General features: G+C 47.4%; 2 protein-coding genes across 7 annotated transcripts in view; one reads left to right on the top strand and one right to left on the bottom strand.

Moving 5' to 3' along the window:
• Positions 1 to 17871, top strand: part of FBXW8 (F-box and WD repeat domain containing 8) — a 67056-nt gene extending 49185 nt beyond the window's left edge. For 3 of the 5 annotated variants that reach the window (XM_053368138.1, XM_053368139.1, XM_053368137.1), the window contains 4 exons: positions 5691 to 5818; positions 13483 to 13656; positions 15965 to 16081; positions 17060 to 17871. In XM_053368138.1, the coding sequence (XP_053224113.1) occupies positions 5691 to 5818; positions 13483 to 13656; positions 15965 to 16081; positions 17060 to 17204 (564 nt within the window). In that variant the 3' untranslated portion in view covers positions 17205 to 17871. Of the gene's footprint in view, positions 1 to 5690; positions 5890 to 13482; positions 13657 to 15964; positions 16082 to 17059 lie in introns of those variants that run through there. The other 2 variants (XM_053368140.1, XM_053368141.1) reach the window with 2 other exon arrangements.
• Positions 17872 to 18694: 823 nt separating this feature from the next.
• Positions 18695 to 27157, bottom strand: part of TESC (tescalcin) — a 32765-nt gene continuing 24302 nt past the window's right edge. The window contains exons 3-8 of one of the 2 annotated variants that reach the window (XM_053368143.1): positions 24095 to 24175; positions 21700 to 21839; positions 20676 to 20737; positions 20454 to 20561; positions 19619 to 19666; positions 18695 to 19022 (exon numbers count right to left, since the gene is read on the bottom strand). In XM_053368143.1, the coding sequence (XP_053224118.1) occupies positions 18945 to 19022; positions 19619 to 19666; positions 20454 to 20561; positions 20676 to 20737; positions 21700 to 21839; positions 24095 to 24175 (517 nt within the window). In that variant the 3' untranslated portion in view covers positions 18695 to 18944. Of the gene's footprint in view, positions 19023 to 19618; positions 19667 to 20453; positions 20562 to 20675; positions 20738 to 21699; positions 21840 to 24094; positions 24423 to 27157 lie in introns of those variants that run through there. The other variant, XM_053368142.1, reaches the window with a different exon arrangement.

The raw sequence follows: 27157 nt of genomic DNA, 5'->3' as shown, positions 1-27157 counted from the left end.
TTTTTGGTTTCCTGGGCCAAGGTGCTGCACTTGGTTGGCAGAAGGACTGGATGAGCAGGAGCCTGCTTATCGAGACGATGTGCTTCTTTTTGTGCCATTAAAATCACACCAGCCCTTTATTTTACGTTGCTCTGATAACCGATCAAAGACTTACTGGTTTGCTGATGTGTCTTTTTGCCAGTTGGTTGATATAACTCGGATGCTAATCTTCGGTGGATGCTGTTTTGAGAACCTAAAAATTTAAATATCGAAAGCTGCCGTTTATTCTTAGAAGAAGCATTTTCTTGTATTGCTCCCCTATCGCTGCAGCACAGCAGAACCAAAACAGCCTCACAGAAATGTGTGTGTGTTGTGCCCTTGATTTTCAGCCCCATTGTCTAAAAACTAGTCTCCTTAATTAATTAATTTTGTTATATTTATGGATGCTTTAGCTGAGATTCCTGCATTGCAGGGGGTTGGACTAGATGATCCTTGGGGTCCCCTCCAACTCTGCAATACTGTGCTTCTATGATTCACCATGGAGCTGTCCAGTAGTTCTCGCAGAATCCCAAGGCTATAAAGTTCACTTTAAAAAGTGGGGAAGTTTCTAGCCCTCATTGTTACTAAGGGAAATAGATACTGGTCTTTAATAACATAATTTATAGTCCTTTGGATATATTCTGAAACAGTGGTTCCTTAAATCTCCCTGCCTGCCTCCCTGCAGAACCACTTGAAAGTTGCTGGGGGTCTCTTGCTGGACCACTTAATGGTTTTTCTGCCTGCTAGATCCTGGCTGATTTTAATATGCATTTTTAATCACTTATTTTGTTTCTTAGATATTATAGTTTACTCTGTTGCCCTCTGAATCCCATGGAATTCAAAGTGCAACACAATGAAAGAAATAGAAGAAGTAATGGAAGTGCAATCAAAAACCAATATGTATGTTTAATGCGCCTTCAACCACAAATCCACGGAGACGCTACATGCCACCCGAATGAATCCTGTGGGCCGCTAGTGGGCCGCAGACCCCTTCTCTAAACGCAGCAGAGCAAGTCCCTGAGCCTGTAGTCCTTGTTTCGCCGCTCGCATCTCAGTGAGAGAAATGACCACTGCGTTGGACGGCTGCTCTCTCCCCGCTTTGCCTTTGTCCATAGGTTAAATGTGTTTCGCAACCTCCTTCCTTGCCTCCGGCAGACATCTGTCCGCATCTTAACCCCAGCCTGGCTCGGTCGCCCACTCCGCTTGGCAAGGCAGCATGCAGGGAAACGAGGTCCAGGGCAGAAGCAGCAGGAGCTGCAGGTGCTTTGGCAAAATTCACCACCGACATCCGGGCTCGCTCCTGGCTCGGTTTGGCGATGGCAGCTTTGTGCCGGCCACTTTGACTCTCTCTCTCTCTCCCTCTTTTTCAAACTTTAAAAAGGAAAGGGGGGGAACCCCCAGAAACCTGAGTGTTTTTGTTTTGAAAATAGCATCTCTGTTAATTTGCACGGAGGTGCTGCGAAGAATTATCATTGCACCGTGAGCATCTAGCCTTCCTGTAGGCTGGGAAGGCGGACTGCCGCTTCGCCTGATTTCCCCAGGTGGCCTCCTCTGAGCAGTCGGCAGCTATGCTCGGCCCCTGAGTGAGAAGAGAGTGTGTATGTGAACGGAAAGTCACTTTTGGGATGGCATGGAAGTTGATGTGCGTCCCTCCCCGCCGCGCCGCCCACGTGATCCTCGATGAGGTAGCATTCCCTGCGCTAGAACGCTGACTCCCCCCTGGCACAGAGCCGCAAGATAGTCTGGCTGGCCGGCTGTCAAAAAATTACATCATGTTGGAGTAAACTGCTTTTAAATCAAACATCCATTATTCATACATATTAACTGCTTTATGCCCTCTTTTTTTATTATTCCACACACACCTCTCGTCTCCCCCCTCCACTCCATGTAACAGCTTCTTCTGGGTAGGTTTACTGTTTCCCACCCCCAATTTTCTCTCTCTCGTTGATCTTGGTCTTTCGAATATTAGCTCATCTGTAATCTTATAATCAAACAAATCACCTTATCTCCAAGCTGTGTGTGTGTGTGTGTGTTTAGCCAGCCGATGTGATGATTAGCCACACACACTGCATGGGGCTGACGCAGGTTGGAGTCCAATATCACCAGGAAGGCCGCAGGAATAAGCCCCCAATAATGCTGGATGTGCACTTAAGCCACAATCACTCGGCACATTCAAAACACTCTTATACGACTTTCATAGTCACAGCTCTCGTCCCCGTCCCCCCCAGCAGAATAGGATCCTGGGAACTGTAGTTTGAGGGTCCTGGCAACTGGAGCTCTTTGTGGGGAGCCAAGGCTGTTAAAATAGAATAAGAACATAAGACAAATCCTGCTGGATCAGGCCAGTGACCCGTCTAGTCCAGCATCCTGTTCTCACAGCGGCCGACCAGATGCCTGTGGGAAACCTGCAAGCAGGATTCAAACACAAGAGCCCCCTCCCCTCCTGTGGCTTCCAGTATTCAGAAGCATTTCTGCCATGGAGACAGAGCATAGACATTGTGGCTGGTAGCCATCAATAGCCTTCCCCTCCATGAATTTGCCCAGTCCTCTCTTAAAACCACCCAGATTGGTGGCCATCACTGCCTCCTGGGGAAGTGAGTTCCATAGTTTAACACTGCACTGCATGAAGAAGTCTTGTCTTTTATCCGCCCTGAATAAAGGTACCTTTAACTCAGGCTTCCTCAACCTCGGCCCTCCAGATGTTTTGAGACTACAGTTCCCATCATCCCTGACCACTGGTCCTGCTAGCTAGGGATCATGGGAGTTGTAGGCCAAAAACATCTGGAGGTCCGAGGTTGAGGAAGCCTGCTTTAACTGTTTGCATGGCTGCAACCTTAGTTATTGAGCCAACGCCGCCTTCCCCAACCTGGTGCCCTCTAAATGTTGCCGAACTACATCTCTCATCATCCCTGGCCATTGGCCATGATGGCTTGGGCTGATAGGAGCCGGAGTCCCCTGGCAATTGAAGGGCCACGGGTTCCCCATCTCTGGATTAAAGCCCGTATCTCCTTATCCCCTAAATTGCATTTCTCCCCCTTTGCCTGCATCTCTCTCCCCATGCACCCCCCACCCTTGCTGACCCGCCCCACTGCCCCACAGTCCAGCAAAGGCCAAAGGTCTCAGCTCGCCCAACTTGCGTCGTGGTGAGGTGGCATTAGACTAATGCGTTGCCTGAACAAAAGGGAAAGCCAGGGCATAAATAATTGATTTTGCTCTCCTGTAACAACCGGCGAAAATGAAGTCCCATTTGCTCAGCCTTATTAAAAGAGCGAGGGGGGGGGGAGGCGGTAAAGGTCGTTAAGGGACTTGTAACGCGGAGCAGAACCCGCCTGCGAAATGGATGCTGCGCTTTGCTAATCTCCCAGGGCTTTAACTCAAAGTCGCGGCGAAGGCCGTCTTAAGGCGTCTGGGGCGCGTTGAATTATTCAGCGTTTGGGGAGATCAGTCCCCGCTTCAGGTCCAGAAGCTTTTTGATTTCTGGTGGTAAACTGGGACACCTTTGTTTGTTTGTTTGGTACGCGCGTTCCTGGCTGAGCCCTTGGTTCTGAAATTGAAAGGTTCCCTGTGAACCTGCCTTCAATCTTGTTGAGTCGCCGCTGTTGCCATCTTAGAACTTCAGACTGAGATGGGTGCCTTCTTGGCACCCAGCGCTTGTGGCTCTCAGCAAATTTGTCAACAGGATCAAACCTAACTAGCCCCAGCTGACTATCTCCCTCTTTAGCCAGAGTGCAGAACTGCCAGTCCACGTGTTGGATATGGCTCCAGGGACCTCTTTGTCTGACCTTCGGCCTCTGCTCCTCACTTCTCCCCTGTGCCATAATTAATGCTTCTCTTGAAGCTAATAGGAGGTGTTTTTTAATTGTCTAAATGGTTTAATGGGAGACCATTTATGGGGGAGTCACAGCTGGGGAGGAAAGGGTTAGCATTGGACATCTAATGAGTCTAGATGTTGGGGACTGTCAGCAGGGCCTTCTTGGTGGTGGTACCCTCTTTATTGAACACGCTTCCCCTGCATGTTAGGCTGCCGCCATCACTGATTGATTTCGGAGCCATATGAAGATGCTTTTCTGCAACGTTTGAAGATCAGCCTTGACTTTTTTCAACAGATGGCAGAACATGTCTTTGTATGCATAGGTGATACTAGATGTGCATGCTGTGATCCTCCCTTAGGACTGTTTTACAGTTAATAATAAAGGGATATAAATTCTTCTTCTTTTTCTTCCTCCTATTTTTATTTGATTGCAATATATAAGTATCGGTATCTACTTGTACAGCTATACACCTACCCATGTATAAGTATGCTTAATTCATTTTTAATGCATAAAAATACATTAAAGCCAAGCAAGCAAGTGAAATCAGTCACGGAAATGAGAGACCTTGGGTTGTAGCCAACTAAGGCCTACTCAGAGGAGACCCATTGGAATTAACCAGCCTAAGTAAGTCAGGTTCATTAATTCAGTGGTTCTGCTCTGGCAACCATTAACATTGAATACAACCCTCTCATTATCTGAGCTATAAATTGTTTCCGTGTATAAGACTAGGTTTTTTTTCTTTAAAAAATATGTTTAAAATTGGGGGTTGTCTTATACACGAATACAATTCCCCCCATTTTCTTAATTTGGAGTCCCCAAAAACAGGGGGTGTCTTATACACAGAAAAATACGGTATATGGCTAGATATTTTCTCACGTCTTAGGTTGACTCCTTTATCTCACTCTTGCAAGGTTAGTTAGTTTTATCATATGAGCCAATTAGCCAATTCCCATAGTCTCCCATTCCAATCTTCTAACACAGGGATAGCAGTCCATTATAGCATTTTGCTGTAGGAGCAGCTGTTAGCAAACACATTATCAATTCTGCAAAACCAGATCCTCAACATATCCAAATAATACTGTGTATGGTTGTGCCGGCAATTCAGCCCCTGTTATAAGTTACATTTAATTTCTCATTGGGGAGGTGTTGTAACTTAGTGATAGGGAATCTGCTTTGCATGCAGAAGGTCCCTGGCTCAGGGTGGCCTCAGTATAAGACAGCTTTCAATGTTATATATTCCCCCAATATTGTTAATTTTAAGAGATAACAAGTCTATAGTTGCTGGAAGGGCACAAAGAGGAAAGGAACCTCCTGGGGGAGAGGAACCAGTCCTAACTCCTGGTTTTTCTTAATCAGAGAGACAGATTCTTATCATAGAATTGTAGAGTTGGAAGAGACCATGATGGCCATCTAGTCTAACCCCCCGTAATGCAGGAATCTTTCACTCAACCTGGGGTTCAAACCCATGACCCTGAGATTAAGAGTCTCATGCTCTACCGAGCCATCTCACTTAGGACTGGGGAACCTTCTCTGGCCTTATCTCCCCCACCCCTCAAGGCCCTGGAGGGTGCAGTCTTGCTTGCTGCAGGGGTCTGCTTGGTCACCACAATCCTTGCAGGGAATGCACTGGCAGAGCAGACCCCAGCAGAATTGAACTCCACCCTCCCACCCCTTGGTTGACATCACCCAGTGATGTCACCTAATGGATAGGTAGGTTTGGCGGGGGGAGGGAATAGCTGTGCAGGCCACTTTGGACCCCCTGGCAGGCGAAGACTGGCCTGCAAGGCCAGAAGATCCCCACCCTTTCTCCTAACCCTTGGTTGACAATCTGCATTCCCATGGTGTGTTTTTTCCCCCCAGATCCTTCTCTACAACTTGGAAACGGGACAGTGCACAGCGCAGCTCGGAAGCTCCTTGGGGGACTTCTCCTGCGTCAATCTCCGGGACAGCCCTCCCTCCCTGCTGGTGGCTGGGAACAAGGACAGAAGGTACACCCAAGGAGGTGGGGCAGGGGACCCCACACGGCACACGTTGAGCTGTGTGCGGCCCATTTGGTCAGGTTAGCCTTATCAAACTTTTTATTTTGCTTCCCACACATAAAAAGGGTTGCCTCCAACGTTAGTCCTACTCAAAGACCCGTTGGAAATTAACGGGCGAGGCTCACTTAGGCCCATTCATGTTGATGGATTTACTCTGAGTAGGACTAACACTGTATACAACCCAAAAGTCCCGAATCAATTTGCGAGAATAGAATCCAGTAAATAAAAATATACACATCAGAAACAGAATAAAAACATTCAACGGTGGATACCACCCAGGTGCCCAGGAAACAAAAAATGTATTTGCCTGGTGCCTAGGACAAAAAGAGAGTAGGTACCAGGCAGGCTTCCTGAGGCACAGCATTCCATAGACTTGGGGGTTACTACAGAAAGGGCCGTGTTCAACCTCCAGACTTCCCTTATAGGTGGCATGCAGAGAAGGGCCTCAGATGAACTGGGCAGGTTGCTAAGGGGAAAGGCAGTTTGTCCTGGGCCCCCAAACCTGTCATGCTGCTCTGAACCACAGTGCACCCAGTAACATGAATCAACCAGTCTGGTGGACTCTTGCATGTGGACTGTGGCAGGGAGGCGCCATCTTGTAATTTTCATCCAGTGCCAAAACACAGGAAGCTGCTTTACACTGAGTCAGACCCTTGGTCCGTCTAGCTCAGTATTGTCTACACCAGGGGTGGCCAACTCTCAAGAGACTGCCATCTACTTTCAGAATTAAAAACTGGCAGTCATCTACCCCTGTTTTGGGTGGGGTTCAGCTCAAAGTTGTTGAGTGCTTTTTTGAGGGAGGAGAAAAGCCCTGTTTTTTTACTCACTCACAAATGGATCAAAACAGCAGCACAGAGAAAGCTCCATCTTCCCTTCCAGAGATCATACAACAATGGAGGGCGGGGCGAGGGGGCGTGGCAGGAGTCAGTTTTAATGACGCTAAGGAAAGGGAGCCAGAGATCAACTGCGATTTACCAAAACCTCGCGGGGATCTACCAGTAGATCGCAATTGACCTGTTGGACATCCCTGGTCTACACTGACTGGCAGCAGCTCTGGGGGGGGGGTGTGGTTCAGGCAGGAGTCTCTCCCAGCCCTGCCTGGAGATGTCGTTGGGGATTGAACCTGGGACCTTCTGCATGCAAACCAAATGCTATGCCACTGAGGCACAACACCTTCCCAAATGTCTTGGGCCAGCCTGGATCTGGGCACCCCACCCCAAGCGTGGCTGCACCTTTGTAGCAGCTTACCTGTCGCCTTTCACGGAATTGCACTGCACACCAGAGGCAAGAGTCTGCATAAACTTTTCAGAAAATCAGACGCAATATTAGGTCATGGTTGGACAGCACACCTCGCTTTGCTTTGTTCCGTCCTGTCGTTGTTTTGCAAGCTCTGCGGGAAGAGTCCCTCCTTTACTCCTCTTCTCCCAACCCCCCAAAAATAATATATTTTTAAAAGCCATTTGGTGGACACAGTTGGTGTACTGCCCAGCGAGGCCTCTTGGAACGAGGCCCTCCTCTTTCCTGCGGACACTCGTGGAAAAAACGGAGAAAGAAATGAGTTTGGCATTTTAAACCTCACTTCCTGAAATTTTGAAGTAGGGAAATAACCTAAGGGAGAATCGCACGTGCCAAAAAGAGAACCCACCCCCACCCCCTCGGCATCACCGCCACCAAACAGTGGCGATAATGTAGGTTGGGTTGCAGTTGATGTCTCTCAGGTGGCCAAAACAAAAAGGGATTTTCACGTGAATGAATTCCAGATCCTGTTTAGCTGATTTGCGGCTCCCCACCCCTTTATCTCCTCATCTTGGCCAGTCTTACGTCTCTCCCCCCCCCGTCTCCCCCCCCCCCACCGCTCAGTGTCTGTTGGCAGACATGAAAGCGCTCAGAGTCATCAGCGTGAAAAGATTAGAGTGCTTTTTCAAAAAAAAAAACAACAAAAAAACCCCCACGTCCCTGCACATCCAATTTTTAGATTCGCCCTCCTCCCCCCACCTTTTCTTTTTCTTTCTTTCTATTTTTTTTTTGGGGGGGGGAGACGGGGTGTTAATTATTTAAATGGTCCAGCACACCGCACCAAAGGGATGTCGCACAGTGGCCAAAGGCCAGCTGGGTAATAGCTCCCTGCTCTTTCCTTCTCCTCTTCTCACACACCTGTCTCCCTCCCTGTACCTTGCTCCCCCCCCCAATGCATCAGGCCTCAGGTGGCACTTTGGTCCGGGATCAGATTCAAAGGCATGTCATTTCCCCTTTCTGGATTTTCAGAGCCTAACTGCCTTCTGCAGGAGCTAGTTCCATCATTCATGCTGGGTGAAGAAGTGCTTTTTCAAATCGATCCTGAGTACAGGCGTACCTCGGAAGTCAAAGGGAATCCGTTCTGGAGGACCATTCGACTTCCAAAACATTCGGAAACCAAGGAAGCTCCTGCAGCCAATCGGAACTTGCATTGGACATTCGGGTTCCAAAGAATGTCAGCAAACTGGAACATTCATTTCCGGGTTTGCGGCGTTCAGGAGCCAAAATGTCACAAGGCGTTCGACTTCCAAGGTACGACTATCTGTCTATCTACAGTGGTACCTCAGGTTAAGTACTTAATTCGTTCCGGAGGTCCATTCTTAACCTGAAACTATTCTTAACCTGAAGCACCACTTTAGCTAATGGGGCCTCCTCCTGCTGCTGCTGCCGCGCCACCAGAAAACGATTTCTGTTCTCGTCCTGAAGCAAAGTTCTTAACCAGAGGTACTATTTCTGGGTTAGTGGAGTCTGTAACCTGAAGCGTATGTAACCTGAGGTACCTATCTATCTATCTATCTATCTATCTATCTATCTATTTTTGCCTGGCACCTAAAAGTGTATAATAAAGGCGCCAGGTGAACCTCCCTGGCGAGAGCGTTTCACAAATGGGAAGCCACCGTAGAAAAGGTTTTCGTGTCGCCACCTTCCAGACCTCTCATGGAGGAGGCACATGAAGAAGAACATGAGTTCTTGTGATAGGAGAGTTAGGGTGAGGGCAGAAACTTCCCTCTACCTTCTTTCTCCATGCTGTGCATAATTTCTTTTACACTTCCTTCGTGTCACCTTTTGCTCTCCTTTTCTCCAAACTCAGGGTCAAGTGGTTTTGTGTAGCTGTAAAGCACCATCTCCTGTGCACTGGAGCAGGAGGGTTTAAATTTATTCCCCACCCTTCTTCCCAAAGAAACTCAGGACAGGAAACACATCAGGGATAAAGCAACATAATTAAAAATGGAAACATATTTAAGCACTTAGCCTCTCTCCAGCTTCTGGGAGTTATCGGACGTTGTCCATACAGTGGTACCTTGGGTTAAGAACTTAATCTGTTCCAGAGGTCCGTTCTTAACCTGAAACTGTTCTTAACCTGAAGCACCACTTTAGCTAATGGGGCCTCCTGCTGCCTTCGCACCACCACCGCACCATTTCTGTTCTCATCCTGAAGCAAAGTTCTTAACCCGAGGTACTATTTCTGGGTTAGCGGAGTCTGTAACCTGAAGCGTCTGTAACCCAAGGTGCCACTGTACTTCCAAGCCTCTCCCCATGGGCCTGAGGACTAGATACTTGCTTCATTTCATTTAAATTTATATTTATTTCATGCACACAATTCAGAGCAGCGTGCATGTTTCTTTCGTCGCCCTTTTGCCCTCACAACCACCTTGTGAGCCAGGGGGATCAGTGAGGATGGGGTTGGGGCCAGTTTTCCTTTAAGCATAGGCCGTGTGAACCTGTTTAGTGTTGCAGGAATTTTCCTTAGTTTGTTTTCGAGGAACGGGTATGCCATAGTGGGGGTTTTTCTGGTTTTATCTATCTCCAAGTGCACCCATTGTTCTGTTTCATCTTCCAGGATGTGTGGGATTATGTGGTGCACTTGGCTGGTGATATAGTGTAGTTCTATGTTCTCTAACACACAGTTGTTAATAAAAACTAATTTAAAAAACAGCAGCAGCAACCCTGGTAGATTAGGTGACAAGGTAGATTAGGTGACAAGGTAGATTAGGTGACAGGTAGTAACTGCCTAAAGGTCACCCAGTGAGCTTCATAGCTGGGGGGGGGGGTAGAGGAGACAGCACCTGAGATTCCCAGCTCCCTAAATCCTAAACCCAGCTCCCGAATTCCATCCTTTTCAAGGTTCGATCATTGCAGAACCACAATGCTCTGGCATTGTTAGACAGAGCCTGGGAGATGGAGTTGGTAAGACTTCCCTGCCGCAGAAAAGCAACAACAACTCGAAAAGTGTCTCCCCCCCCCCCGCCCCCGGGAACGGATGCCTGGAAGCCGGGTCCTTGCAAATGAAACCACGACGACTCAGCCAGGGCTCGGTAGATGGAAGGCGGCCTGATTATCATACGCGATGCCGGCGGGCAGCTCGCCAGGCCGCACGCTGTCAGGGACGGGGGCTTGGAAGCAGTGCTTCGGTTTCGCCCAGTGCCGAGCTCTGCGCAGCCCCCCACCCAGGCAAGAGGAAGAGCGGGAGACAGGCTTTGTTTACTCCATCTGTGGATGTTCTGACAAGCGGCAGCGGAGGTGTTGCGCGTGGCCCAGCCTGCCTGAGCACGCTCATTTCCCTTCTCCAGCCTGTCAGATGGATGCCACCCGGTCGGAAGCCTTTGTCCTCCTTTTTGTTCTAATTGTCGGAACGTAGCTATTCCCAGGCTCCTGCCGAGCGGTTTCATTAGAGAAGGGCAATGTGGGGAGGAGGGAGGGAAGGAGGGAAAGCTTTGGATTTGTTTTTTTGGAACAGCCTCCAGAACGGAGCAGGGATCCTGAACAATGGAAGTGCTGGCACAGGGAGGGTCCTCCTGTCATCCACTTGGGCCTCCCAGCTTCCGCAGTTCATCATTTCCCAAGGATTAGCTTCCATTTCTTTTCCAACAGCCTCTGTGGCGGTTCCCGCTCGACTCTCTGGGCTCTGTTGTTGTTACACACACACACACACACACCCTTTTGGCAATCTGCAATGATTTCATCTTCAGCGGTTTTGGATGATCAAACTGCTAAGCCCTACCTCCTGCATCCATCCACTTGCTCAACTCTCCCACAGCCTCTTTGAGCCCAGCAGCGGGAAACCTCAGGCTGAGAGGCAGCCCTCCCAGCCTCTCTGCCTCCCCAGGCCGCACCCCTGACTGACTCCACGTCACACCTTCCTTGGGTGTTTTTGCTAAGCCTCGGTGTATATTCATAATGCCCCTCACTTCCCTGGAGGAAGCACAGAGAGAGGGGTTCATGAGTCTTGTTGTTGTTTAGTCGTTTAGTCGTGTCCGACTCTTTGTGACCCCATGGACCAAAGCACGCCAGGCACTTCTGTCTTCCTCTGCCTCCCACAGTTTGGTCAAACTCATGCTGGTAGCTTCGAGAACACTATCCAACCATCTCGTCCTCTGTTGTCCCCTTCTCCTTGTGCCCTCCATCTTTCCCAACATCAGGGTTTTTTCCAGGGAGTCTTCTCTTCTCATGAGGTGGCCAAAGTATTGGAGCCTCAGCTTCAGGACCTGTCCTTCCAGTGAGCACTCAGGACTGATTTCCTTAAGAATGGATAGGTTTGATCTTCTTGCAGTCCATGGGACTCTCAAGAGTCTCCTCCAGCACCATAATTCAAAAGTATCAATTCTTCGCTCACAATAACTTCTTCCATCTCTGTTTCGGGGACCTCTAGGTTAGATTACTGCAACACATTACAGGTAAAGGTAAAGGACCCCTGACCGTTAGGTCCAGTCGTGGCCGACTCTGGGGTTGCAGCGCTCATCTCGCTTTATTGGCCGAGGGAGCTGGCATACAGCTTCCAGGTCATGTGGCCAGCATGACTAAGCCACTTCTGGTGAACCAGAGCAGCACACGGAAATGCCGTTTACCTTCCCGCCGGAGCAGTACCTATTTATCTACTTGCACTTTGTGCTTTCGAACTGCTAGGTTGGCAGGAGCAGGGACTGAGCAACGGGACCTCACCCCGTTGCGGGGATTCGGACCGCCGACCTTCTGATCTGCAAGTCCTAGGCTCTGTGGTTTAGACCACAGCATCACCCGCATCTCTAAAGATGTTTGGAAAAACTTCAGCTGTTGCAGAATTCAGCGGCCAGCTTGCTCATCAGAGCAAGACGGTTTCAACATATTACACCGTCCAATTATGGGCCGTCCAAGACAGAAGAGATAACTTCTTCCCCTAGTGCAGACTTAAACGGTGGAATTTGGGCTCCCTCAGGAGGCAGTGATGATTGCCACCAACTTGGATGGCTTTAAAAGAGGATTAGACAAACTCATAGAAGAGAAGGCTGTCCGTGGCCACTAGCCACAACGGCTGTGTTCTGCCTCCATTGCCGAAGGCCGTGTGCCTTATGACTGCCAGCAGCTGATATTCAAAGTGGGGGGAGCGCTCAGGTCCCGCTTGCAGGCTTCCCATGTGGCATCTGGTTGGCCGCTGTGAGAACAGGATGTTGGACTAGATGGGGCATTGGCTTGATCCAACAAAGCTCTTCTTAAGTTTTTTAAGGGGTTTAGACAAATTCATAGAGACATCTGAAGGCAGCCCTGTATAGGGAAGCCTTTTAATGTTTTATTGTGTTTTTCTGTACAGTGGTACCTCGGGTTAAGAACTTAATTCGTTCTGGAGGTCTGTTCTTAACCTGAAACTGTTCTTAACCTAAAGCACCACTTTAGCTAATGGGGCCTCCCACTACCACCGCCGCACGATTTCTGTTCTCATTCTGAAGTAAAGTTCTTAACCCAAGGTACTAATTCTGGGTTAGAGGAGTCTGTAACCTGAAGCGCCTGTAACCTGAAGCATCTGTAACCCGAGGTACCACTGTATGTTGGAAGTCACCCAGAATGACTGTGGAAACGCAGTCAGATGGGTGGGGAACGTATAACAATAATAATAATTGGAGCAGCCGTCCCCAAACCATTTCCCCCCACTTAAAAATTGCTGAGGTTGTTGACGGATTCTTCTGCCTCTTGTAGCAATTGTCATGCACTGTCCTAGGTGCTACATGATTTTTAATTGCAGATGTGTTGCGGACCACCTGGATGAAGGGGTCTGTGGACCGCACTTTGGGAACCCCTCCCATAGCAGCTAACACTATCAGTGGCAATTCTGGGTTCTACTTCCACTTTCAGAGGCGACATGTTGCTGAATGCCAGTTGCTGTGAATCAGGAGCCGAGAGCACTGTTGCACTTGTGCCCTGCTTTGTGGGCTTCCCATGGGCATGTGGTTGGCTACTAGATGGGCCACTGGCCTGATCTGGCAGGGCTCGTCCCGTGTTCTTACGTATAAACATCCATTTCATTTAGGGCATTTCTATCCCACCTTTTTCCTCAGGGTTGTGTACATGGCTCTCTCCTTCCTCAGTTAATCCCTACAATAATAACCCTGCGAAGTGGGTCAGGCTTTGTGGCCGACTTGGGGATTTGAACCCTGCTCTCCCAGGTCTTAATTCTGGCACTCTAACCGCTGCACCACACTGCCTCTCATAGATGGCTCACCTAGTGAGAGGCTGGCTGTCAGCATGTACGGAATCTAACGTGGTTCCAAGTAGATCTTACTGGAACCATCTCTTCTGGGGTTGTGCCAGTGACACGAGACTTGACTGCATTTCTGTCTTTGTCTTAGGGTGAGGGTTTTTGACCTCCGCATAAGCGCCTCCGTTTGCTCCCTCTATGGCCACCAGCTGGGAGTCTCTTCTGTGCAGATGGACGACTGGAAGATCGTCAGCGGAGGGGAAGAGGGCCTGGTCTGCGTGTGGGACCAGAGGATGGGCACCAAGCTCTGGGAAATCCATGCCAGGTAAAGTCAGCTGCCAGTGGAGGCTGTTCCATTAGAGCAAGGGGGGCGGGTACTTGCCTAAGCGGCAACGCTGAGGCTGACTAGCAGCAGCACCTGCTTTAAGTAAGGAGGCGGGCAGGTGGAGCTTTGGTGAGGGGAGACTCTACTGCAATAATAATAATAATAATAATAATAATAATAATAATAATAATAATAATATTTATACCCTGCCCATCTGGCTGGTTCTCCCCAGCCACTCTGGATGGCTCCCAACTGAATATTAAAAACACAATACAGCATTAAACATTAAAAGCTTCCCTAAACAGGGCTGCCTTCAGATGTCGTCTAAAAGTCTGGTAGTTGTTGTTCTCTTTGACATCTGATGGGAGGGCATTCCACAGGGTGGGTGCCACTACCGAGAAGGCCCTCTGCCTGGTTCCCTGTAGCTTTGCTTCTCACAGTGAGGGAACCGCCAGAAGGCCCTTGGCACTGGACCTCAGTGTCCAGGCTGAACAATGGGGATGGAGATGCTCCTTCAGGTATACTGGGCCGAGGCCGTTTAGGGCTTTAAAGGTCAGCACCAACACTTTGAATTGTGCCCGGAAACGTACTGGGAGCCAATGCAGGTCTCTCATGACCAGTGTTATATGGTCTCAGCTGCTCTGTGGTTATGTATTTTGAAAAAATGTATTTGTCCAGTTCCATGCTTTGGGACTCCCAAATGGTTAATTCCACTCTCAGTGGCATTGCCCTGTCTTACAGGGGCTGCTTGAATGCTTACATCCCAGATTCGGTGATTTCTAGTGCCAGCGAGGTTCATTTAGAAGCCAAGCCTTGAGTGTTATCAGCCCAGTCCTGCAGAACTCTTTGCCACTGGTTTTCATTGTATGATTTTATGTATAAATGGCAAACTGCTCAGGGGTGGGGATTCTTTTCTCTATCTAGGAATAGTGGGATCTAATTATTTTTTTACAAATATAATAAAATACCCGAGTGCACCTTTTAACTCCTGCTTCTGGCATCTCTGGTTAAAAGGATCTCGGATGCCTGATTTCCATCCATTAATTTAAGTGGCTCTTCTGTGGGCAGGACTAGCACCAGGTATAACCCCAGCCCTGATAAATCAGGTATGGAGGAACCTGCTGTTCTCCAGGCTGGACTCCATCTCCCATCATCCGTGGTCATGCTGGCTGGGGCTGATGGGAATCGGAGTCCAGCACCACTTGGAGGCTCTCAGAGCATCTGCTGAAGCTGCCTTTTCCCCTTGCCCTGCTTCAGGAATCTGACTGCACTTCAGCAATTGTCCATTGGGTGGTGCTAAAAGCAAAAATACTATTACAGTGGTACCTCGGGTTACATACACTTTAGGTTACATACGCTTCAGGTTACAGACTCCGCTAACCCAGAAATAGTACCTCAGGGTAAGAACTTTGCTTCAGGATGAGAACAGAAATCATGCTCCAGCGGCGCGGCAGCAGCGGGAGGCCCCATTAGCTAAAGTGGTGCTTCAGGTTAAGAACAGTTTCAGGTTAAGAACGGACCTCCAGAACGAATTAAGCACTTAACCCGAGGTACCACTGTATTATTATTGGCTTGAATGGAGACCCACCCCCTTCTCTCCCCTTCCCCTCCAGTGCCACAGCACTGGACTGACCCATTTAACTCAAAACAAGAAAAAGCAGCAAATGGAGACTTTTGGAATGACCAGCGCCACCTGGTTGCCTGCCAGATATTTTTGGACTGCAATTCCCATCAGCCTGAGTTCTGGATCAAAACCTCTGGAGGGCACCAGGTTTGTTACTCTGAGTAGACCTATTGAAGTTAGCAGACACAATTTATGCAAGGCCGTTGGTTTCAGTAGGTCTACTCTTGAGTATGGCTTTGTTGGAGACAAGCCTACTTTTCAAAAGTGGGAAAAAAGACAAATCGTTCAGGGCGGTGATATGGATCATTGCGTGTTGATTTTGTATCCATAGGAAATCCGCCCGCAAATGAGAGACTTGAGTTTAGATATGCAGATAACAAATGTTGATTTTGCTATGAATACTGGGCAGTTTCCCCCACCCCTTGCTAATGCAGCATTCATGTTGTCATTTGTGCATGGAAATGCATTTTTTTCACTTAGCATTTTCATGTGTGTGGGGGTGTAGATTTTTGTTCCAATCAACTCTGCATTTTAATGGCAAGACATTTTTAACGGTGGGGGCAGGGAGAGAAACTATTAAAAGAACTTGCAAGTCATATTTAGAAATGTTAATCGTGACTCCCATTTAAGATTAAAAATAAATAAATAAACAGAGACACCAACAACATTCCCTTTTCCCTCCAGGCACCCTGTCCGCCACATCTGGTTCAACAGCCACAGCCTCATCACCGCCAATATCCCTGACGAGAAAGTTCCCCGAGGCGCCAGCATCATGGATGATGACCTGACTGCTCACCGAAGGTAAGAACCAGCCACAGGCGCAGCAGTTTTACTAAGCAGAAAGAGAGCTAAGAGTCTGAGAAGTAGGGCCATGCCCCTGAATGCTCAAAGCTGAGGTGGGAGGGTTAATAGAGTTGACGGGAATAATGACTGCAGCCATGTCTGGGTTGACCACCCTGTGGACAGTCCAGTTCATGTGGAATTGCATAGGAAGGGCCTTTTCAGTTGTGGCTCCCCATCTATGGGATGGTCTCTTCAGTGAGGCCTGCTGGGCACCTTTCAGTCTCAGGTAAAGACTTGCCTTTCTTCCCCATGGCCTTTGGGGGACTGAGCCGAATCTGTCCCACAGTACCTGTGCTGCAAAAGCTTTCTGTGGCCAGGCGTCAACGTTCCCTTTAGACTCCAGCCAAAAATATTTCTTTTTTTTGGCCAGGCCTTTGGCTCTTAATCATCTGTGGCCTCCCTGAGTGGGTGGGGTGGTTTGGGACTGTCTTTTAGATTTTTATCTAAGTTGCTCATAGTTACCTTGGTAAGAAGACCACCAATATATTCAGTAAATAATAATAATAATAATAAATATATTAGGATGTGTTTGTTTCTGTATTAATATGTTAATGTTTCATATGAAGGAGGCTTGCCCCCTCCCCCCAAAAAATATTTAGGCACCAGGCGAAAACACTTCTCTTCAATCGAGCATTAGGCTGATTTAACCTTCTGTGACCTTTTAAATGTGTCTGTGGGGGGGTATTGGTTTGTTCTACTTTTGCTTTATTGCATATTTTGTGTTTTTATTTTGTACTTTTACGCTATGGACTTCCCTGTGATACAAATGAAATGAATGTTGTGCTCATTTTGCCCACAATGGTATAATGCGATTATGTTTTGTCAATCTAAGTTGCTTGGAGACCTCCTAGGTAACAGGTGACTAAGGAGTCATAATAATAACAACAATAACAACAACAATAATATGCATGCTAATCAGTTCTCTCCCCAAATCAGACATCGAGGAATCATCTATGCGTATGAGTTCTCGGTGGACCAGCTGGCTGCAGAGAGCATCCTTCCTATCTGCCGCTCCTCTTACAACGAAACGACAGGCTACAACTACAATATTGGCCTGGCGGTCCCCTATGACAACATCTAGCTGCGTCAGGAAGTAAGAGGTGCTGATAAAAGGCCAATCAACGTGGAGCAAGAAGGACGGTGGTGCCCACGTCCACAGGAAGGTGTCTGGGTCACGGCAGTGGCTGCCGTAGAAACACACGGAGGAGACTGCGAAGACGATCCTGGGTGATGCCCCCTAAAACTCACCTGGATGCAGCGAGGCAGAGGATGACGAGGGATGGAGCAGATGCAGCGGGCAGGGTGTGGCGCTTTGGAAAACCCAGGCCTGGCACAGTAGGAATGGAGGAGAAGTGCTGGCCCAAAGTGACTCAGAACCAGAAGAGGAAGAAGAGGAGCAGAAGGGAGTAGTTAAAACAGGGAGCCAAGCCAGTAGAGAGACTGGACTTCCTAACTTTGGGCCCAGGCCTGATCTTTTAGGTTACTTATGGGGCTGGGAAATGTGAGGGCTGGGACCACGACCAGTGAGATAGCAAGTGAACGACAGGGCCTCTTGAAAGCATGTGTAAATCACTTACCATTTCCTCCCAGGATGTCAGATAGCCCTTGAAACACACTTGGGAAGTTATAACATGCTTCTGGACATGTTTACACAAACAAACAACCTTTTCTATTGATGATGATGATGATGTAAAGAAATGAGATTTATTAAAATTAAATACCAGGGTACATTGGTATATTAGACTCAACCATATCACCTACAATGGTTTATTGGTGCTTGTTTTTAAACTTTTTTTGCTTTTAAATTGTTTCCCGTGCTTTTACCGTATGCATTTTATTGTTTTAATGTTGCGAATCCCTTTGGTATGTTTCGTGATTTAGTGGATATAAATACTTGTATAAATATAACCGTACTAACTGGGAATAACAAAGTGGCATGTTTCATGCTACACAGGGCACCCCTGTTCCTTGGGGTCTATTGCTCCAGTTTTATTTCACAATCAGCGGAGAGTGCCTAGCACTGCCCAGGATTTTGTAGGACCCCCCCCCCAAAAAAAAATGGATGGCGTAATTTGTGAGTTTGGATTCATTGCTCCAAAAATCGAGGGAAGTCATGTGCCAAAGTCAGGTTTTTCGTTTGCCATCTTGATTCAAAATGGCATCTGGCAATCAAATGTCAATGAAGAACCCCATGCCAAATCTTAGGAACCCTCATGGTGCTGATATCCCGACTGGCGGTCAAGCCTATGCCAAAGAACAGGTGAAGTCATGCCAAAGTCATGTTTCAGTCCACCATCTTGGTTCAAAATGGTGGCTGGCTTGCAAAGGTCAACAGAGAGCACCGCTCCTGTCCTGGGAACCCTCACGCCAAGTTTGGTAGCGATATTTTAAGACAACAGACAGAAATCACTTTCATATATATATATATATATATATATAGTAGATAGATGCAAGATAATCTGGATCTGATTCCTCACCCTTGGTTAAGAAGAGCACCCAGTTTTTTAAAAATTGAGTCCCATGACTGTATCTGATCAACGGATCCACTAGTAAACAAGCTTCTGCCAAGAATTAAAAACAAAACCTGCTTTATTGATGATTTGAGGCTATTGAGGCTTTTTAGTGTAGACAAGAGGGATAAAATAGCTGTAAAGCCAAAGCCTGGCACATCAACTCCTAAACCTGCAACGCCCCCCTGCAAAAAAACTGCCCCAGCTGTGGGAGATGCAGTTCCCCCTTAATACCCGTATCGACCGCCTGACGGTTTCCGTCCCAGGTCGCTCCAGAAGGCACCAACACCTCAGTCCCAGCTTCTCCGTGGTCAGTAGCACATCGCAATCGGCTCCATGGTCAGGAAGCGAACGTGCATCTTGGTCTCGATGTCTATCCCTTCCCAGATCTGCCGGTGGAGAGGCAACGAAAGCAAGCATGAGCCATGAGTACAGGTTAGGGGCCCTTTTAATGCTGCAGGCCACAAACTAAGGTCTGTTGCCAATAAGCTGCAGATTTGGTATCTGCTAGTCTTATGAGTGCACTCAAGTCATAGAGATGGAGGGGAGTAGTCTTGTAAGCAAGCCAGTCAAACCTGTCCCTGCCCTTGTCTGATGCAAGAAATCTGAAGCATCCCTAATGGACCACAGGTGGGGAAGGCTCCCCTACTCTGCCCCCAAGTAACAGGTCCCTTCCTCAAACAGTTCTTGCTGTCAGGATTCTTCTCCCACTTTTCTTATTTAGAAGCATTTCTATAACAGCTTAATGTTTATAAAATCTCTCAATGTGCAATTTTTAGACAGGAAAAAAATCGTTAAAATGCAGCAATATAAATCAGCAATATAAAAACATATTAATCAGGGTTAAGACAATTTAAACCCATAAAACAGGATCCAATTTTAGAGATAACAGAAAGCCTAGCACTGTGTCCCTCCTCTCTCTCACTCTCCTGCCCCCGCCCCTTCCACAGGTTGGCCAAGCAATAGGGTGAGCATCCATTCTAACCTTAAGGAAGTCTTCAAATGTGATTCCCTCGTATACTTGATCCGGCTCCTGCAACAAGAACAGAAACATTACGTCGAGAGGTGAAAGTCCTACGAGGTCAAAGGAGGCGTTCAGAGAAAAAACGGAGGGCTCTTACTTCTTAACTCAAAGCAAAAACCTACATGCCATTCTTAAGGGCGACGTTTTCCTAAAAGGGCTTACAGCACAACCTTAATGCACAACTGAGGAAAAACACAAATCAACATTAAAATGGGTGGGGAACCTGGGCCAAACGTGGCCCACCAGTCCATTTTTTTCTAAAAACACACCCACATGCCATACACCTGATGTCAGGTGTGGGGGCAGAGAGACACACAGCTGCTGAAAGCGGAATAGCATCAACAGGTGTATGGGGAGTTCAATCCTGCTTTGTACCTCTCCATCCCCCCCTCCATCTTTCTAAGCACTATCTGGAGATGGGGATTGAACCTGGGACCTCCTGCGGGCAAGCAGATTCTCTACCACTGACATACCGTATTTTTTGCTCTATAAGACTCACTTTTTCCCTCCTAAAAAGTAAGGGGAAATGTGTGTGCGTCTTATGGAGTGAATGCAGGCTGCGCAGCTATCCCAGAAGCCAGAACAGCAAGAGGGATTGCTGCTTTCACTGCACAGCGATCCCTCTTGCTGTTCTGGCTTCTGAGATTCAGAATATTTTTTTTTCTTGTTTTCCTCCTCCAAAAACTAGGTGCATCTTGTGGTCTGATGCGCCTTATAGAGCGAAAAATACAGTACATCCCTTCCTTGCCTCGGAATGACCGTGTGCTGGTCATCTGCAGCGTTGCGCTCAGCCTACCATTTGCCCCACACAGATGCTGGCAGCCTCCATCATGGCTCCATCTGCGATGGACCTCGCCGATTCCTTATCCAGGTGGGGGTTCCCCGAAAGCATCTCTTGCACAATCTGGAAGACAGAAGCAAGTTGCAAACTGGTTGGAGGAGGAGGAGCGGTGCCAGGTCATTGAAAGTGCAGTTAAGGGAGTGGAAAGCCCAAATAATAATAATAATAATACATTACATTCCTGTATTCCTGCAGAGTGATCTTGCCGTCACTGTCTGCATCGTACATGTGGAAAAGAACTAGGGGAGAGAAGGCAAAATAAATTAGGGTCAGGAGTAAACAGCTTAAAAGCACAGTACTATGAGTGAAATAAATTCATTCAAAACCCATATTTACCCCGCAAAATAGTAACTGAGCCTAACAGATCAAATCAGGGACTGTAGCAAACACCAATAGAGTTCTTGTGCCAGTAGGCAGGGGAAGAGTGTTTGTGTGCATGTGTGCAAAATCAAGAACATATACTTTAATGACTTGCAAAAATAACTACAGCTTGAATGCAAATGAAAATTAAACTCACATGGACCAAAAATGTGGGTCATCTCATTCATAGCCCATGGGGGGGCAGTTACAGATATTGGAGCGTAGTAACATATTCTTTCTTAAAATATAGATTTGCTTTACTTATAAATCTCGGGATATTGCCCTCAAGGGCTTACGATGTTCTCTCTTGACAATGAAAAGTCACCAAGAATGCCAAATAGCATAATTCACAGGAGGCCTTTGAACATTATCACCATCATGAAATAAGTTTTCACCCCCCCTGGTTGAAAATGATGGGCAGGGAAGAGCGGAGGGGTATCCTCTGGTATACCTTAACCTTCGACTTAATTTTTCCATAATAGCTATGGACCAGATTCTGACTGTACCATAAATCCTTATTTAATCCCTCTAAAGAGTTCCTTTTAAAAACTATTTCTGCAATAACCATCCTGGCAGCTCTCAATAAGTACAGGATCATCTCTTTATCCAAAGCACCTTCATTTGTCCAGAACGGAATGTGGCCCCTTATAGGAAAAAAGTTTCTCCGCTAGATGACTTTGAAGTGGGAGATGGGAGGGCACACAGTGGACATGGAAGAAGGGGAGAAGCTCCAGGCACCACACTCTTTACAGCTAAACATGAACTCAGTGGGTTCATGCAGACTGATCCTCCCATCTGCCAGCAAAACAAGAGACTTGATCAAGAAAAGGGAACACCTTACATTTTAGCTTCTTCTTGCGGAATCGATCGAGCTGCTCGTCGTCCATGTCCATCTCAATGGGCCTGAAATTGGACATGATCGTCAAGAAGTCTTCAAAGTTGATCTCCTCCGCGAACCCATCCGATGATTCTCGCAGATTCCTATTGGCACAAAAGCACTCAGAACACTTTTGACATGAGGAACACCTAATGTAGAGCCCTCCATCCTCAGGCTGGGCTCCCAATGCAGCCATAGTCAGCATGGGCAATAGCCGGGGGTGATGGGAGTCAGGGCCCAGCAGAAACTGGAGGGCACCATGTTGGCAACCCTTGTTCTACACACCCATCGGCCCCTGTGCTTTTGGGGGGTGAGATGGGGTGAGGGAAGTGTGTTTGCAAAGGCACAGCCTTATTTAGAAATGGGTTGGCTGCTGTGTGAGGGTGTCCCAGACATTTGAATAAAATCAATACATTTGTAAGAACTCAAATCTTTCATTGTGGCAGCACTCAACCTTTGGAACTCCCTGCCTATTGACGTGAGGCAGGTACCTCTCCAGCAACAGCTAAAAACTTTTTTTCTTTTTAAGGCAAGCCTATCCAAATATGTAGAATGCCGACCTGTGTTTTAATCTGCTTTTAGCTGACACCTGATTTTAATTTGAAAGCTTCAAATAACCGTCTTTACTGATAACATCATTGTTCTTTCGGTAAACTGCTTTGAGGTTTCCCCTTCTGCTTACAATCAAGCAGTATATAAACTGTGATAAAATAAGCAGAGGATAAATTGTTTACTTACAGAATTTAAATGTGACAATTGCCATTTGCAAACAAATCCATACACACACAGCCCAAGTCCCCAAAGTGCTAAGGATTGTCTACACCAACAGTGACTGCAGAGGCGTGATGAATTGGTCTGACTAACTGGATTTTCTGTGGCAAGGGGAAATCTAGGTCAACAGCGTTTAAAAAGCATGCATTGGCATTTTGAGGATGAAACCATGTGGATGTTGCAAAAATAAATAAATGGCAGCAACAGCACTGGGCGTAAGAAGAGCCTTCTAGATCAGGACCGGCATCCTTTTCTCAGACTGGCCTTTGGGAAACTAGAAAGCAGGACCTGAGCACAAGAGAGAGAACACTCCCGTCCTGTGGTTTCATAATAATCATAATTTATTATTTATACCCTGCCCATCTGCCTGGGTTTCCCCAGCCACTCTGGGTGGCTTCCAACAGAATATTAAAAACTTGATAAAACATCAAACATTAAAAATTTCCCTAAACAGGGCTGCCTTCAGATGTCTTCTAAAAGTCAAGTAGTTGTTTATTTTCTCAACATCTGATGGGAGGGCTTTCCACAGGGTGGGTGCCACCACCAAGAAGGCCCTCTGCCTGGTTCCCTGTAACCTCACTTCTCCCAGTGAGGGAACCACCAGAAGGCCCTCGGAGGTGGACCTCAATGTCCGGGCTGAACAATGGGGGTGGAGACGCTCCTTCAGGTATACTGGGCCACGGTTGTTTAGGGCTTTAAAGGTCAGCACCAACACTTTGAATTGTGCTCAGAAACGTACTAGGAGCCAATGTAGGCCTTTCAGGACCAGTGTTATATGGTCTCAGCAGCCACTCCCAGTCACCAGTCTAGCTGCCGCATTCTGGATTAGTTTCTAGCAACTTGTATTCAAAGGAGAGCTTTGCCTTCAGGGCTGGTATCCATCAGTAAGTCATATTTATTCTGCATGAATTTGCACAAACCCATTTTTGAAGCCATCCAGCTTGGTGGCCATCACTGGCTCCTGTGGCAGTGAGTTCCACAGTTTAACTATGCACTGTGTTTCTGACAGAGCACAGCCATCATGGCTAGTAAGCCACTGATAGTCTCATTCTTCTGATGCAAGAGGAAGGCACCCAGGGAAAGGGGGGCAATGTTTGGGATGCCATCAAACAGGGGCCACCAAGTGAAATCTTTGATTTTGTTTATTTGGCAATAATAATAATAATAATAATAATAATAATAATAATAATAATAGCTTTAAGCCATTTACATAAAATGCAATAAAATATTTACTAGAATAAAAGAAGACTAGCAATAAAACCAGACCTTAAAAAACAGTAGGCATAATAAAATCAACAGAATGTTCTTGAAATGGTTGGTTCTATCGACAAGTCTGCCTAATGAAATTACACGTCTGTAATTTTGCCTAACGAAAGCAGCCTTTAGCAGGCACTGAAAAACAGGACGTTGAAGCTGCCTCAATCAATGACTGGTTTTTAGGTGCTTGTTTATGCGCTTTACTGTTTTTTTAATGGCTTATGTGCGGAGAGGGATTCGAGGTTAAGGAGAGCTGCACAGTTCTTGTTGCTATAGAGAACAACTCCCCCTCCCCCCCCCCCCGGGGGAGGCCAAGCACCCACAACATTACCTCTTGTCAAAAAAGGCCTGGACAATTTTGGATCTAATTGGATTGAACTCCAGATCAGGGACGCGATCAAAGTTCTCCTTGCTGCGGAAGTAGAAAAGGGCAAAGAGAGAGAGAGAGAAATAGTGAGTGAGACAGACAGGTTTCTGAAGACAAATGAACGATCTCTTCAGCACAGGGTCACGGCTCAGTGGCAGAGCTGAGGTTTGGTTTGATTTGGTTTTTTTGTTTTTGCATTTTGAAGATTTTAGGTTCATGGCTTTGGGAATGTTTTGAACTGTTTTATAGAATGCTTTGCTTTGTTTTAAATGGCAGGCCAGTTCGCTACCCTCGGCTCTAAGGGGAAAAGCAGAGGGACATAAGTTCAATAACTACCTAAGTAAGTAATAGTTCTAATAGCCAATGTGGTATGAAGACTAGAGTGCCGAACTAGAACTTGGGAGGCCAAGGTTCGAATCCCCATTCAGCTGTTGTAAACAAAAATCGCCCTTTTCCCATATGGGGTATCCAAGAGCCCATATAGAGTCCTTACGTAGGTTCCCTATTGGTAGGAGAAAATAACAGAGGCCAACCAGAGAATATTGAAAAGCAAAGCTGCTAGTAAGCCTGATCTTTATTGATCTTTATTGATTTATTGAGAGCCAGTGTGGTGTAGTGGTTAAGAGCGGTAGACTCATAATCTGGTGAACTGGGTTCGATTCCCTGCTCCTCCACATGCAGCTGCTGGGTGACCTTGGGCCAGTCACACTTCTCTGAAGTCTCTCAGCCCCACTCACCTCACAGAGTGTTTGTTGTGGGGGAGGAAGGGAAAGGAGATTGTTAGCCGCTTTGAGACTCCTGAAGGGGAGTGAAAGGTGGGTTATCAAATCCAAACTCTTCTTCTTCATCTGTTGCAACAGGGTGCTCCCCTCACCCGCAGAAGAGAGGAGGAACTCAGAAAAATGGCATGCAAGGCCTTATAAAGACTTTTGAAATTGCCACCCTGTAGATCAAGACCACCCCCAGAAACATCATACATACATCACAGAAGGGGTGTAACCTAAGACCACCCCTCAGATACATCATACCTACATCACAGAAAAGGCAGTCTAAAACAGAAATTTGAATGCTGTTTTTCTCCTGTCCTTGTTTATCTCCTGTCTGGCAGGTTACTTGATTGGATTGCCTGGGGAGCCTGGCCATTCTTTTGTAGTGATAAATACTTAGTTCCTGGGCCAGGTCACAGGCTCACACCCTATTCATATCTTAAATGTGTCCTTCAGACAGGATTTGTGAGGAAAGAGACAATGGGGAGGTTTCCCACTTTGACCTTGGGGAGAAAACATTTGCTCAGCTTAGGAATCAAAATGGTTCCAGGTTGGTCTTCCTGTGCTGATCTATGTACATGCGGTTATGAACATTACCATATATCTAAGACCTCAAAATTCCTATCACACATCCATGAAGCTCCCTGGGTGACCTTTGGCCAGTCACCGCTTCTCTGCCTAATAATCTACCTCACAGTTGTGAGGATGGAAATGGGGGGGGGGGGAGAGGGAGGGAACCACGTACACCACCTCCTTGAGCTCCTTGGAAGAAAAGACAGGCTGTAATAATGTGATACGTAAATGGACAAATATGATTCCTCCCCTCATCCTAGTGACAACAAGCCACTAGATTTCTGTGCTATTCCGGGCCTGGCCTCTCAGCCGCTGCAGCACAGCCCTGATGCCTGCAAGTCTCTTTTGCAAACGGGATGATAGATTCCTTTTCCCAGCGACCTCAGGATCTCTCTGCTGGTTTTCTAGGGAAGGGGCGAAGCGGCTTCCCTCCTGCCTCTTAGCAGGACATCTGCCCCCTTACGGAGCGAGCCTCCTCAGTCTCCTCTGCGACTCTGCCTGAAACCGTTTGTATATTTTCCTACAGAAAGGTCAACCTGCCGTGCAGCGCAGGTGGAGGCCGGCCGGCTGAGCAGCAGCAGGAGAAACCAGCGCAGGAAACAATTCCTCTCACTTGGCATCAAACTATGGGTAGGAGATGGGAGCCAACATTTCAGAACACCGCCCTCCCCATAAGTATCAAGACACAACATTTATTGAACCACAACTCCCATCTTCACTGGGCAATGGCTTTGCTTGCTGGGGCCGGTGGGATAAGATAAACTTTATTTGCCTTAGCCAATGGCCATGGCAACATAATACAAGCAATATATACAAATAAAAAGACAACAATAGGTAAAAACGGCAATCAAATGACCAAGATTATCATTCAAATAGTGGCCCTTAATCTCATTGCACCCTCAATAAACCTAGCAACCTTTGCTGTTGTCTGATCATTTTGATCTGATAAAAGAAAGAACAATGTGGCCGCAGATGGGCGGCCTGGGATGGTAAGTAAGTAGTGGGGTAATGTGGGGCCAGTGGGAGTTGTAGTTCAGCATCCCTTGGAGGGCTGGAGGTTCCCCCTCTCCCTGATCTGGACCAAGGATGAGGAGCCAGTGTTGCCTGGACTCCCAACTCTCATCAGCCCCAATGGTTCAGAGATTATGGGTCTTGTAGATTCCTCTCTCTGTGATTCCCCACCCAGGCAGTGATAAGGCACCAGGCATGGCTTAGCGGCAGGAGCAGGAAAGAGGAGGTGTCTTCTGACCTCGCCTGCTTCCCCACAAAAGCCTCAAGCCTTGTACGGAGAAAGGCCTGTGCTTTCGAGAGAGCCATCTGGGGTTGGCCTGGAGGAGCAAAATCTCATTACAGGAGAGAACAGGGTAGAAAGCAGCCAATTGATTAGCAAGCCGTTATCTGATGGGACGATCGGCCCAGGACAGACCTTGACAAGGACCAGTCTCCACATTGCACCCTTCCCTGTGAAGTTGGCTGTGCCACGGGGGAAGCTGCCTTCCGTCCAGTCCATCTGTTCTTCCAGCCCAGGAAAGGCAATGGCTCTTCATCAGCCCCAACCAGCACAGCCAGCGGTTAAGCATGATGGGAGCTGGAGTCCCAAATCATACAGAACACGGATGCTTAACCTGTGCTCCATGGATGGGATTCATCGGGGGGGGGGGTCCATCAACCAGGGGCAAAAAGGTGT

This window comes from Podarcis raffonei, chromosome 16 (genome assembly GCF_027172205.1).
Source record: "Podarcis raffonei isolate rPodRaf1 chromosome 16, rPodRaf1.pri, whole genome shotgun sequence".
Lineage (NCBI taxonomy): Eukaryota > Metazoa > Chordata > Lepidosauria > Squamata > Lacertidae > Podarcis > Podarcis raffonei.
This window is presented reverse-complemented; position numbering and strand designations above follow the sequence as displayed.